At 32.5% G+C, this 14274-nt stretch overlaps 1 protein-coding gene across 12 annotated transcripts in view; it reads right to left on the bottom strand.

Annotated features, from left to right (window-relative positions):
* The window catches only part of Epha5 (EPH receptor A5), a 308672-nt gene that overhangs the window by 50067 nt on the left and 244331 nt on the right, over positions 1-14274 (bottom strand). For 7 of the 12 annotated variants that reach the window (XM_070012882.1, XM_070012881.1, XM_070012885.1 and 4 more), the window contains one exon: positions 1589-1654. The exons of the other annotated variants lie outside the window; for them this stretch is intronic. In XM_070012882.1, coding sequence (XP_069868983.1) covers positions 1589-1654 — 66 coding nt within the window. The remainder of the gene's footprint in view (positions 1-1588; positions 1655-14274) is intronic. 12 annotated transcript variants of the gene reach the window in all.

Here is a 14274-nt window from a genome sequence, read left to right as displayed (position 1 = left end):
TTTGAAGAACAACATTAGGAATTTTTTATATTTGTGCGTGATGTATTTCTAATTAAGAAAATTATATCCCACTTTCCTTTTTTCTAATTATACAAAAGAAAAATAATATTGTTTTTTAATGAGTATGTCATGCTAGTTAAATTTCATCTTTGCTCACAGGTTCTGATACAAGTTCATACATGCTCAACTCTTGTATAAATAATTTTGAGATTTCCTTTAAGGTAGGCAAAGTTATTAATCATTTCTTTTAATATTTAACTTCTGTCCATTCTTCTTCAGAGATAATTTGTCTCTTATAAGACCTAAATTTGAGACTGAAGTAGATGGCCAACTTTAGTGCTGTAAACTATAGGAAAACCTCACCATTTAAAATAACTAATGTGTATGTTAGACTTTCTTAGATTTCAGTTTTCATATTTGTTACTGAAACCCCATGTTCAGCATACTGTACCATGTAACTGAAATTAAATCAAGTTAAATTAATTAGAAAAAATCTGAACTTGTACATTAAATTTAAAGCATTTTCTAATAAAAATTCAAGAGATTGAGAAAAGAAATTAAATTCCATCAGTCTATTTCCTCTCCTTGTTTTCAGAATCATTGGTGTTTTCTTACATGTCCACTTATGAGCATTTTTCTTCATTCACACATACACATTTTATATTTACAAAAATAATTCATGTCTAGAGCATACTAGTAACAACTTAGAATGTTACTATGAAAATCTATAATCCTCTCAAATGCCTTATAGCATCTTTCGAAATTGGAATACAAGTGAAAACTTCATAATTAACCCAAAGATTTAGACCCTAATCTACAAAGTAATTCCTATAGAATTTCACTCTTTGTAGTACTCTTATGCAGAAGTCCTTCTAATACTATGAATAGAAATCTCTAGGATATCATTCCATATTATTCTAGTCCCAAACCTTTAACTTATATTTAAAATTTATATTGATAAATAATTAAGATTATTCCATTTGGACCCTGATCCCAGAAATGGACATATATTTTCTTTTATTTTAGTGGTATCACAATGGGAATATCATTTAAAATACCTAAAAGAACTGAAATTTATTAAAATTAAGTAAACCATCAAAAAATCACAAGCGGTTTTATAAACCAATGTCATGGCTACCCACAATGACTGAATATAGAAAATCTCAGGACATCATGGTCGTTTGGTGGTTCTGGTAGATGGAAAAGGTGTTTTCACCTTGACAGAAGTAGTGTTCTACTTCCAGGTGTATGGGTTTTATAGAATGGAACAACAAAAACGGTGATGTATTAATGTAGAACAGATGCTCTAATGTAGAATTCCTAGTTCAAATCCGAGCAGCAGTAAAAGCCTTAGAAGAGAACTACGAATGCTTGACATAGGGAATCAGGATACAATTTAAAATAACCCATTGTGAAATCATTCATTAAAATTCAGCTTTGGGGAAGAGTTTCACCGACTTTCTCACTGTTAAGACGTAACTGGTGCACTCATTGTAAAATGTACACATATGAAGAAAGAAAAGAGATGCTGATGGTGTTACATAGAGGTGGACATTACATAGGAGTGAAAGCTGGAGGGAACACTAACCATATTAGGCTTGGATGGGCAACAGCGCACAGGGAAGAAGCCCTCCCACAGCCACATTCGCAGCAACTGAAAAGCAAACAAGAGAGCCCAAGATAAGGAAGAGATCCCACTCCCCTCAAGTATACCATAACCACACTGTGGATTTACTCGGATGTCAGCATTGCTTTCCTAAAGCAAAGATACTTATAAGCATGCAATCATTTTTTTTTTCCACACTGCCTTTCACTTAAGTAGCATTTTCTGGATTAAGAAATACAGAACTACACTACTAAATAGTTACTTTTATTTTACTTAAAATGAGCAACCAGGAGAAAATATTGTAACTCAATATATCAGAATTGTTTGCAATTTATATATATATATATATATATATATATATATATATATATATAAATGTATAAACCCATTTAGATGTTTCTGTCACAAATCCCTCAGATCTTAAATTTGGAAGACTTTCTAAATAGCCATTTAGAGACATATCTCATGTGTAGTCTGGAAGTTTAGAATTAGAAAACAGTTCTAATTCATTTGACTCATTGATTTGTTGTGTCAGTAAAATTGTATGCCTATGTAACCTACAATCATTTTTGAAAGGTCAGCAATTCAAATATTCAGATTTTAAAAATGAAACCCCAAATATGGTTTTTAGATCTATGGTTGTATAGAAGAACAAAATGTATATAAATATAATACAAATACGTTCACAGTATGGCAACATTGAAGTTTCTTCTTAATTTCCGCATACTTATGGCAAAAAAATCTTTAGAAGATGCAAGATTAATTGTTTAATAAAGTGTACTTCATTGATCAAAACCACATGAATCTATGGTGGAATATGTTAAAGAAGTTATTTAGTGCTTCAATGCATTCACTTTCATTTTTTATGAATAACATTTATAGTGATATCAAAAGAGTAATAATGTACCAGTAGGTCAGGCATTTGATTAAACTCTGTCTTGTTTAACTTTATATGATATATATCGGCTGAATTTTGATCAAATTAGGAGAAGAAAATAAAATATAAATATCCAGTAAATATTTAAATGTTAATGAAAACAGACAAGTATTTAGAAATCAAATTCTAATGGATATTTTTCAAAGGAAAACTAGATATTGATCCATGTCTTTTAAAATTTGTTGTAGCACTGATGATGTTTTAAATACTAATTTTCTGAGGATTTGATTGTTGCTAAAATATAATTCTAATAGGCAAAACAAAAATCTATGGCATTGATTTTTTTAACTTGACTATTTGTGATAGTGTTTTAAAGAACATGCCAATTATTTCCATTGTATTTTCATGCCATAATTGTATTAGATCAAATAATAAAATATTCTAAGTATAAGCAAAACATCTACAAAATGCTTTGGCAGAACTTAACATATTTCTATTTACATTTATTACATGGATACCTTAAATAATTACTAACATTTTTCTTAGGTCTTCTTTCCTATAAGTTTGTGTTTTATCTTATGACTCAGATTAAAGGCAGAAAATTAAGCCATGTTGTAATCCCAGTTTTAGTGACATAGTTATACTCACTATGAATTAATTATGACTTCTTTAAAACAGTTAAGGTAGAATTCTGTTGTAAAAAAGGCACTATGGTCTATGAATTTATGACATGTTTTATTTGGCCCTTTAAATATTTCATACTTCCCCCTTAAGAATGTTAGTTCCTGAAATGGAAAGGATTTCTTAATATTTTTACCTTTATAATTAAAATATTAGGAATGTCACTATTTTAATCTAATTATTGTTAGTAGTACAATTAACTCAACTTACTGATATTTACCAATACAGAAATTTTGTGTATAAGTGTTAATTGTATGTCTGGTCACAAATATATAAATTATTATTCATTCTTGACAAGATGATTCCATCTCCATATAGAAGACAATTGCCCCTCTGTGAAAAAGTATATAGTTCATAACTGAGAATTGGGCTGACGGGAGCCAAAACTTTAATGAGGTTTGCGATTATCTACCGAGTAGGAATTGTGTATTACTTGTTCAGTCTTCTATTACTCAAAAAAAGAATTAATGATTTCTAAATCAGTAAGAACATTCAACTTATTTCTCTTAAATTGTAAGCACTGTGTGTTTTGAATTAGCACACACAAGTACATATACATACATACGCATTTCAGTATTATACCCAATCTACAAATTTTAAGCCTGAAGGATCTAAATTACTATTATTTGGAATTTCACTGTCTTTTTTCAATCATATTTAAATTAAAAACTTGATATCATGTAAAATCAAATACTTATACTTCTATTTTTTTTTCTGAATCACTATTTTAGACTTTGTACAGATACTTTTTGGCCTTGTTTTAATGTGGCCTGAATAAATCACCTTAGATAAATAGCTTCTTTTGAGCTTAAGTTGTCAGTTATAACATAGGGATAATAATAGATCGTGCTCTCTTAGGTTTTTGTGAAAATACAGATGTGTATTTCACTTTATCAATGTCTAGCACATCATATATTTTGGAGAAAAGTAGAGAGAAAAGTATAAATGCTAATAATATAATCAATGTGATAGAATAGATATTCCTCATATAAAAAGCATTGATTTTTCATGATCCATATAATATTAACACACTAAATATTCCAATATATTACAATTAAACAACTAATTACATGCAGACTAATTTACATAACTATGGAATGGCCAATATAATTTTAAAAATCATTTACATAAAGAAGATTTTCTAAGGACTTAGGTATAAAAGCATATTTTGATTTAATATTTTATTTAGGGAGTTAAAATAATCTTCTTTGAATATATGAAGTAGAATAATAATCCTTCCAAATAAATCTTGTGCAGTAAATTCTGTAGAAGCTGTCATAGTACCACCATAGCACTAAATGTATTAAAAAGCCATAGTTTTTACATAAAACATACTCAGGTAAGCACAGGTTGAAAACGGTTACAAGTATTAGAAATAATGTAGAAACAGAAACCAAAGTACAGACTAGAAATTGCAGCTGTTTGCTGTGGTTCAGCACAGGTACTTCTGCATTCCCATCAACTTTTAACATCTACAATTATGGAAGTAACTGCAAGGCTGGGAAGGTGGATCAGTGGTAGAGTGCTTGCCTTGCATGTATGAAGCCCTGGGTTCAATTCCTCAGCACCACATAAACAGAAAAAGCTGAAAGTGGCGCTGTGGCTCAAGTGGTAGAGTGCTAGCCTTCAGCTGAAGAGCTGAGGGACGGTGCCCAGGCCCACAGTTTGGGCCCTATGTCTGACAGAAAAAAAAAAAAAACCTACACGCATCTCTAAGGAGATCATTATTATCCAAGTTTAAAAGAGTTTAGCCTTGGAGGGATTCTAATTTTTTTTTTAAAAGAACCTGTTTGTTTTTGTTGTAGCAAGATATTTTGATTTGGCTTTCAAAAGATTAAATCATGATAGCAGAAGCTTTCCACATACAAAGAAGTTCCAAATAAAACTTCATTCAAGTCTCACAGAGAGACTTGAATATGTATGCAGTATATGGATGTAAGATAACCTCTCTCTTGGGGAAGCAAGGTAATTACATCTCTAGGGAGGAGATGATCCAGAGGCTAAACTAGACAAGATTTGGCATAATTGAATGCTGTCTTAAATTCCTTAAATTGGTCATATAAATGGATTAGGAAACTATACAATGCCAGTAGATATGTGAGAGAAACTCTGGAAGAAAATATTCACAGAAGAAGTACTTTCATTAGATAGAAAATACCTTCACTTTACTTGAGAGAAAAGGAAGGAAATAGAAGAGGAAGAGAAGGAAGACTTCCACAAAGAAAGAGGAAAAAAAAGAAGGAAAGTGAGAAGGAGAACAAAAGAAAAAGGAAGAGGAAGAGGAGAATGAAAAAAATGAGAAGAAAAAGGAGAAGAAGGAAAGAGAACTAAAAGACACTTTGTTACCTCATTTTAAATGCAACAATAATGTTCACTGATAGTAGGTGCTGATGAAGATAACCAACCAATGCATTATTTTGCTAAGCTATGGTGCTTAGTAAATTAGCTCTATTAAATACATTTTGGACCTAGTATATTTTAATAAAGAACTATCTTCATCATAAGCTAATAGACATTTGTGCTTCAAAACCCATCAAAGAGCAATAAAAATGATCTTATACTTTCACATCATTGTGGTGTAAAATTAGAGACAAGCTTAGGGATTTTAGTCTCTGTGTAGTCCCAGATATATGCATTACTAAAGATATGCCTTTAAGTAATCTAGCATTGAGACAAATGAAATAACAATACCATATAGTGTAGTTTTGAAGAATGACTTAATAATACATATAAAACTCTTTGTACTACCCAGGGAAAACAGCACTGGAAAACTTTTTAACTCTCATTTTACTAAGATCACCTTAGGGCAAAGAGTAGGGAATGAATTTAGACACAGATTGGTCACCTATTTTTTTCAATAAAATATATTTATAGAGTGTGTTGAGTAATGAAAATCACGGTATTATACTTTAAATTAGGCAAAAATAGGTAAGTTTTGTTAGAATGTTATGTTCATTAGAATGATGGCAAGATTTTCAATTTTCTCTGATACCAAATATTTACTGATTTTACTTTATATTTCTTAAGAAAGTTAACAAAAGAGAATTATAATTCATGATGATTATTGAAGCATATATTCATCCTTATCAGTTACTCTTTAAAAATTGTATCATTTTAAATGATGAAAAGAATTTAAGTGTGTACATAGTATTCCCACAAAAAAAATTGGGAAAACTTTTACTCGTGATTAATGTGGCCAATGTAAATTGCTTGGTACTCTTAAAAAACTGTCTCATGGCACAACATAAAGCCTACACCATTGATATCCTAGTACCTAAGGAAATGGTATTAGCAATTTAGCCTTTGGAACTACATCAAGACTCATTAATGGCACCATGGACATTATCAAAAAGTACTAACAGAACTCCCTTGCACCACCTTTATTTACTAATTTCTTTGTTTGGTTGTTTATTTTTTGGTATTACTGGGATTTCAACTTGGGGCCCTGCATTTACCAGATAGACACTCTACCACACCTCCAGTCTTTTTCTACTGCTTGCTTATGAAATGGGGTGGGGTTTCATTTTCCATCTTCTCTGCTCCTGGATTGAGACTGACATACTACAGAATTCCTGTCCCAGCTGAGATGACAGACATACACAACCATGGAAAGCTCTTTTTTTTTCTGTTGAGTTGAAGTCGTCCAAACTTTCTTGACTTAAAACCAGCTGAGGAGTCTCACAATCCCTTCTGTCTGGGCTGGCCTCAAACTTCAGTCCTCTTTCAGTCTCCCAAGTAGGATTACAGGCATGATCACCACTACCTGTCTCTACCTTCCTTCTTATGCGAATATACTTAAGAAGGCAGCCATTTACTGTGGACTATGAATGAATTTGGCCATAATAATGACTTTGGATCTTTTAGCCTCAAGAAGTATCAGAAATGGAGTTCTATTGTTCATAAGCCATCTTGAATCTGGTATTTTGTTATAGCAGCCCAAATGGTGAAAATAAATTATTTTGTAAGAATTATTTTTGTATCTTTATATTAATTCACTTCGATTAGAATTGTAAGATTTAACAATGATTTCTTGACAAAGCCAAGCTAAAGATCAAGGTATCTTTTGTTAAACATGAGAGAAACAGATTTAAAAATAAACGTAAAGATGCATGATGAACATATGGGTCAATACTCAAATCCTTATTTACCGTATTCCTGATATAAAAGGTAAAGAATTATTCCACCCTATGAGAAAATCAATGCTAATTGGTTATAAAGAAAGCTCTGCTTCTCTTTTACCTCCTCCTTTTCTTCCTCCTACTTCCCCATCTTCCTAATATATCTACTTTGATTTTAGTACGCTAGAAAAAATGTAGCTAAGAGTCAACATTTTCTAGTTTTCCACTTCTTAGTATAAAGCATTTCTTCAGTAAATGCTTATACCAGTCTCTATGCTACCTTAGGCACCTTCTAACTAATTGCTTTATCTGAGACAAGCGTGGGTCTCTTGGTTTCATCTTACCACGCTGCAATGCAGATATTCCCACATCTTACTTTCTCCTTGTGCTTCCAATTGCAATTTGCATTATAATGCTCAATTTTAAATTGTGTTTCCAAATTCATCAGAAAGGTGAGAGTTCTGCAGCTTGAAGAGAAGTGGCGCATGCAGAATGCAAGGTTGAAGAAATGGGGTGTTACTGATCACTGCCTCTCCTAGTCTTGGAAGCACATTTCCTCTTTCCTATCTACCAACTCCTTTCACCTTATCTCTTTGCCCATTCTTCTTTCCTTTTACACCTTCACCCTGGGAATTTATAAATTTTCATTGGGGATCCCCAGTATGGCTCTTTCTTTTGTTATTCATTGCTTAGTACTCAGTTTTTTTTAATCGAATTATTTCACAGTGAGACTCACAGAACATCTAAATATCCTCATGAAGTATTAAAACATGCCTTTAGAATATGTAATTATTCATACTCCATTATATTATTTAAATTGAAAACAACTGACATAAAATGCAATTATAAACACAGGGGCTCATGACTATAAACCCAAATTTCTTATGAGGTAAATCTCAAAGGGAGAGAAACTACAGTCAGACTGGGCAAAACATTAGAGAGACCCCAATTTCAACCAACAAGCCCAGGAAATGTGGCCCATATCTAGGATCCTAGTTAAGAGAGTAGCAGTAAGATTACAGTCTTAGGCCAGTGCAGGCAAAAACAATATGCTATCTAAAAAACAGCCAAAGCAAAAAGCTCCTGGATACATAGCTCAAGTAGTAGATGGCTTCCTAGTAACATCAGGGCCTTGAATTCAAAACTCTATTACCACCAAAAATTTGCACGTGTGTGTATGTGCAGCTATCTCTTTACCCTGAAGTAAAAGCTACACACACACACACACACACACACACACACACACACACACACACACACACACACACACACACATTCACTCTATGATTTGTATCAGGATTTCTATTTCTTACTAGGAAAACTGTAATCAGGACTTAAGAATATCAAATTAAATAAAAGCAAAAATTCCCCAAACACAAAAGACATAAACCAAAAGTCATTTGAGAAATGACAGATATACATATATAAGAAGTGACAGTGTATATACATATATAAATATGTCTCTCTATATATGTGTTTATATATGTATGTTTATATATGTCTATATGTGTATGTTTATATAGACATATATGTATATACTTCAATTGCTCTTTATGCTCTAAAGCTGTATTTAAATGACTGCTCTGAGTATGTATTTAATTAGAAATTATTAAAAAATAAAAACTCAGTTTTTCCCCATTAATCCCACAAGGTAAAGAAACATATTTGTTACAGTTTGCTTAGCTAAGTAGATTGGAACTGAGAATGGATTGCATCAATAAGTCTCCTTTCAGAAACTTTTGCTGTAGTGGCAGAAACAAGCATTCTCATTGTTATCAAACATTGATCAAGAGCCTATGCACTATGCTGGAAGAATAGAGAAGTTATATCCCAATAACTTTTCCATAGTCACTCACAAATATCAATCAATAAAAGCTATTTTTTATTTTTCAAACAAATGAACATAAAAATGTCCAAGTTATACTGTACAGAAAGGAAATCAAAATACCTTGATTATGTGACACAAACACCCTTCTACTTCCCAAAGCTTTTAATAGATTCAAAGGATTTTCTATGTTCAGACCACTGTTCTAATAGATACTCCATGAATACTTGTACTGAATGATGTGTTTTATAATAATCTGAAAGGAATTTACCTAATGAATACAAAGGGGAAGATTTATAATTAGCATTTTAATTGTCTTCATGTTAGTAAAAACTTCTAAAGTACTTGGAGGTGCTTTAAAACTATTTGTTCTCTGGTAAGTGCTTTAAATAATTCTCCTGTAAAAAAAATTCTTCTGTAATTTATTTTCTATGTTAATTTGTATTATCAACCAATTAAAAATAGCTTTTCTAAGTAAGTAAATGTTGACTTATTTTCTTTCCTTTAATGTTAATTGTAGTGGGCTTTTTTTTCTTTTTTGATGCTTTTAGACTCCTATATTTCAATACTAACAGCCTGGGTTTTCTAAGAGTCATAATATAATTGAAAATGACAAACCAGTTAAGTTATTTTTTTTTTTTTTGCCAGTCCTGGGGCTTGCACTCTGGGCCTGGTCACTGTCCCTGAGTTTCTTGTGCTCAAGGCTAGCACTCTACCACTTGAGCCAGTTGAGTTTTTTCTGTTTATGTAGTACTGAAGAATCAAACCCAGGACTTTATTTATGTTAGTTAGGTAAGCACTCTACCACTAAGCCACATTCCCAGTCCGTTATTTATGTATAATTTCCTCAAGTTTCCCTTCATGGAATAGAGATTTATACAAAGTCAATTACACAAAGTGATGTTCAGATGATTCCCCAGACTCCTCTGGAATTAGCTTTGGAAATGTGCAACGTATTTTGACATAACAGTCCTTTCTCTTTACTTACCTAAGAGCTAGACTATATCGGAACCTATGCATATGATTTATGTAAGTCATACACATATTAAGTATGTATAACAAGTCAAGATCAATGCTAATTAAGTTAAAATAGATACGTTATATTATTTGCTCATTGGACAGATATCTTAAAATTATGGAACATCTGGACAGGATATTAGTTGCTATTCATCAATAGTTGAAAATATGGACAGCTAATTACAGGATTCTCAACTCTTGTCTGTCGAGAAACAAGTCTACTATAACTACACTTCCACTGTAACCAATACAACAAAAGGAAAAATATAACTTCTTTTCAATTTTTATCATAGGCAGTAAAACACAATATACATGTACATTTCTGACTCCTGGAGCATTCCCTCTGAAGTTTTGAAGGAGTTCAATTCATTAGCTCATTGATTAACTCATTGTAGAAAGAGATGTTCTACTTTAGGATGTTCAAATTCACCATTTACAATATCTGTCAATCAGATGGAATAATGATGTTATTATTTATTATTTACTTAGGATCTGGAATATCTGTTTCTCTCACATTGGCTGAAAAACAGGAAAAACCCATGAAGGAAATTAGAAAAATGTATGGATATTTTTGCTGTGCAGGATAGCTCAAGCATGTACTTCTAGTTACTTTGGGGGAAAGTAACAAATGGAAGCTTGAACCTGTTGAAGCAAAAAAACAATGTTCATGAGATTCCATCTCAACCAATGTCTGTGAGCAGGGGTGTGGATCTGTGATTCTAGCAACCGGGAAGAATAATGGCTGATCACTGCTATCCTCACCAATATGTACAGGCTTAGGTAGGAAACTTGTAGCCGTAGCTGTACCACGCATACAGTTTGAGACTACCTGATAAATAATCAATACAAAAGCATCTGGAGGTTTGGTTCAAGTGGGCCAGAGCCTACTTTTAAGTGTGAGGCCCTGAGATAAATCATCAGCAACACCAAGAGTAATAATACCCATAATTTTCTATAAAAGATTTTGGGAGGGATGGTAGAGAATGAGGAAAGAAGTGACATTGATCATGATGCATTGTATTCATAAACTGTGCTGTTGAATGGCAAATTCTTTGCACAACTACTTAAAGAAAAAAAAAGATTAAAAACATCTTGTGTGTATGCAGATGAAAATTAACTTCCTTAAAACTTACTCAAAAAAACTTGTTCAAAACTCAGTTTGTAGTTGAGAAAGTGCATGCAGCTAATGAGGTCTGAAGGGAGCGAACAACACAAGGGTGCTGTGGCAAACGGGGCTAAGGTGTCACAGGAAGCTGCCCAGGCATTTTCAACTACATGTCTTCTGTATCATGAATCGCCTGCTATGTTTTCTCCTCATCCTCAAGGTGCAGGTCACAATTACCATTTCTACAAAGTCATTTGATTCTTACTCAGGTAGAAATAATCATACCAGGGATTCTCATGTCAATTTCTTCTCAATTTATCCTAATACCCACAATCTGCAGAGAGCCAAACAGCCTCTGTAGCAAACATAGAACTTAATAACTGCCAGATTCCCTAGAATTGTCCCTCCCTCTCACCCTGTTTCCAATGAAGGAGCATAGAAAGGAAGCCGTGTTCCCTAGGATGTCCTATGTGTAGTTTGCTCAGTTTTAATTTTTCCATGCTAATATCCTCTAGTCATAGCACACTTAAAGCTCCCCTTCTCTCTAGTATAAAGCTTTTTTGACATCCTCCCCTGGATCCTTTGTCAAATGCAAATTGTGTTGGCAGATTCCTTCTTACAGAAATCTCTGTAAAGATATCTTGTGTTTGTTTTCATTTCTGTGGTCCCAATGCACTTCCAGAGAAGAATTGACCTTTATTAACACAGGGAAAATACATGCATTCATCTTTTTAATTAACCATATTTTAGTTTTATTCTGGACCAGTACTAATAAATATATACAACATTCTGATCTCTCAGTTTATTTTCTCTTTTATTCCGGAAGGATGATTACTACAATAAATATACAATAACTATTTCCCTTTCTAAAAGTTTAAAGTTACTGTGAATTCTTTCATTGAATGGTTCCTCTTACCTAACTATGGTCTATGGCTGATGCCCCTTAGAGAAAAGTGTATAATTTTCATGATTTACTTGTTTGGGCTCAGCTATTTTAGTTTTAATCCATCTTTTAAAATCAAAGAAAAAAATTCAAAAGCAGATACAGCTGCAAATTTTAATGCTACTATTGCTACCTTCAAGATGATTATAAATATATATATCTGACAACAGTATGATTTTAAAGTTTTAAAAATATGTTCTTAAAGCACATTTGTTGGCCAGGCACCAATGGTTCATATCTCTAATTGGCCAGGCACCAGTGGCTCATATCTCTAATCCTAGCTACTCAGGAGGCTGAGATCTAAGAATCATGATTCAAAGTAATCACAGGCAAGAAAGCCTTTGAGACTCTGATCTCTAATTAGCCATCCAAAAGCCAAGATTGGAGCTATGGCTCAAGTTGTAGAGCACTAGGGGACAGTACCCAGACCCTGTTCAAACCCTAGGACTAACACACACACAAACACACCACAACCCTAATGTAATTGTCTCAATGAAAAGATACTAAGATAATATCAATTAAAATATTTGTGGGTACAAATAAGTAAAAGTCATAAGACAATCATATAATTTCTGATTTCCTTAGTTTCATCCACATGAATAAATTAGTTTTCTATAATTGAATCATGTCTACCAGCACTAAACACTTAAGTGAATAAATCAAATGAGCTAGGATTTAAATTTAATTATTTCACTTCTAAATAATAAAAGTAATTGTGGACATATAATAAAAATACTAAAATCCAAAGGTAGTGTGCATTTTCTCACTAGCCTGTAAGAACTGAATATTGTAAGGATAATTTCAAAGCCAAATGATACAGTTGCTATCAATCCATTAAAATTCTAGTAAGTACATTTTGTTTCCTATTAGTATTTGTTTGCAATCTTAACATCGCATTTTCGGTATGGTATTCAAAATATGGCATTTCAGACTCATAGACATTGAAATTTGTATAATGTGCAGTATACATTATACAGATATGTAACATATACCCATTATTTATACATATAATTTTATATAAATGTATGTATATATAGTTATTCACATAAATGAATGTATTTATATTAAATATTTGTATTTAGGACAACATGAAATTCCCTACTATTCACCTGGTCAAGTACTAGAAAATATTTTAGTACAGTTTTAAATATAATATGCTATTGGTACAAGTGAGATATGTTTGTATAATGACAATGATAGCTCAGAGACAGTATAGAAGGACTATGTAGACACTGAGTCAAAATATGCTAGAGCTAGACACCTGTAAGAGTTCTAGGCAGAGTGATAAAAAATGATGAATATTTACATAACTCTGTGGGAAGCATTAGTGTAAATTCTGAACCCCACAGAATTCATTTTATGCTATGCTAAATTAAACACTACTAAAATGTAACAAAAATGGATTGTTGAAATAATATATTTTTATTATATTAAATACTAAGTTCCCACTAGGTTTAATAGGTTAAAGAGCCTATTAGACACCACTAAAAATAGATAATAGAGTTAAAGACCATAATTTTGCTTATATTACAATAGACATATTAAGCCTAAGAACTACAATTTTAAAAGCAGAGCATTCTTGTCCTCCCATTAAATTAGCAAAGATGGACTGGATTGTGAGATACCAGAAAATTTCATGGTCTATTGGGAATGCAAATTAGTACAATGATTTAGAAAGGTCATTTGTCAAAATCGATCAACAATTTAAAAACTACTCATATGCAATGACCCTTACTTTGAATTATCTGAATGTGTTCTAAGGACAATAAAGACAGAACTAGTGAATCCCAATTATATGCTCCTTCAAAACAGCCACAGAATACCAGAGGGAGAAGAGGGTTAAACATTTTGAACTATTAGACCTTAGAATATCAAACAGGCAGTACATTTTTGCTTTTAAAACCCTGGAAATTCACTGAGGTGTGATCAGGTGGATATGAATTGCAGTAAAGGCTTCCAAGCTCAAGGTCTTTGGGGACAAGATTGTGTCAAGGCATAACTAACCTATCAGAGGATACGTGCCTTCAGGAGTTCCTAGCCAAGTGGCTATCAGGAACTCCTGCCACTTTGGATGCCATAAAGAGAGCCACTTTCCACTGCTG

Source organism: Dipodomys merriami, unplaced genomic scaffold, assembly GCF_024711535.1.
Source record: "Dipodomys merriami isolate MVZ:Mamm:240054 unplaced genomic scaffold, mDipMer1.0.p SCAF_9, whole genome shotgun sequence".
NCBI classification, from domain to species: Eukaryota; Metazoa; Chordata; class Mammalia; order Rodentia; family Heteromyidae; genus Dipodomys; species Dipodomys merriami.
Note: the sequence above shows the minus strand (reverse complement) of the source record. Positions and strands in the feature narration are given on the sequence as shown.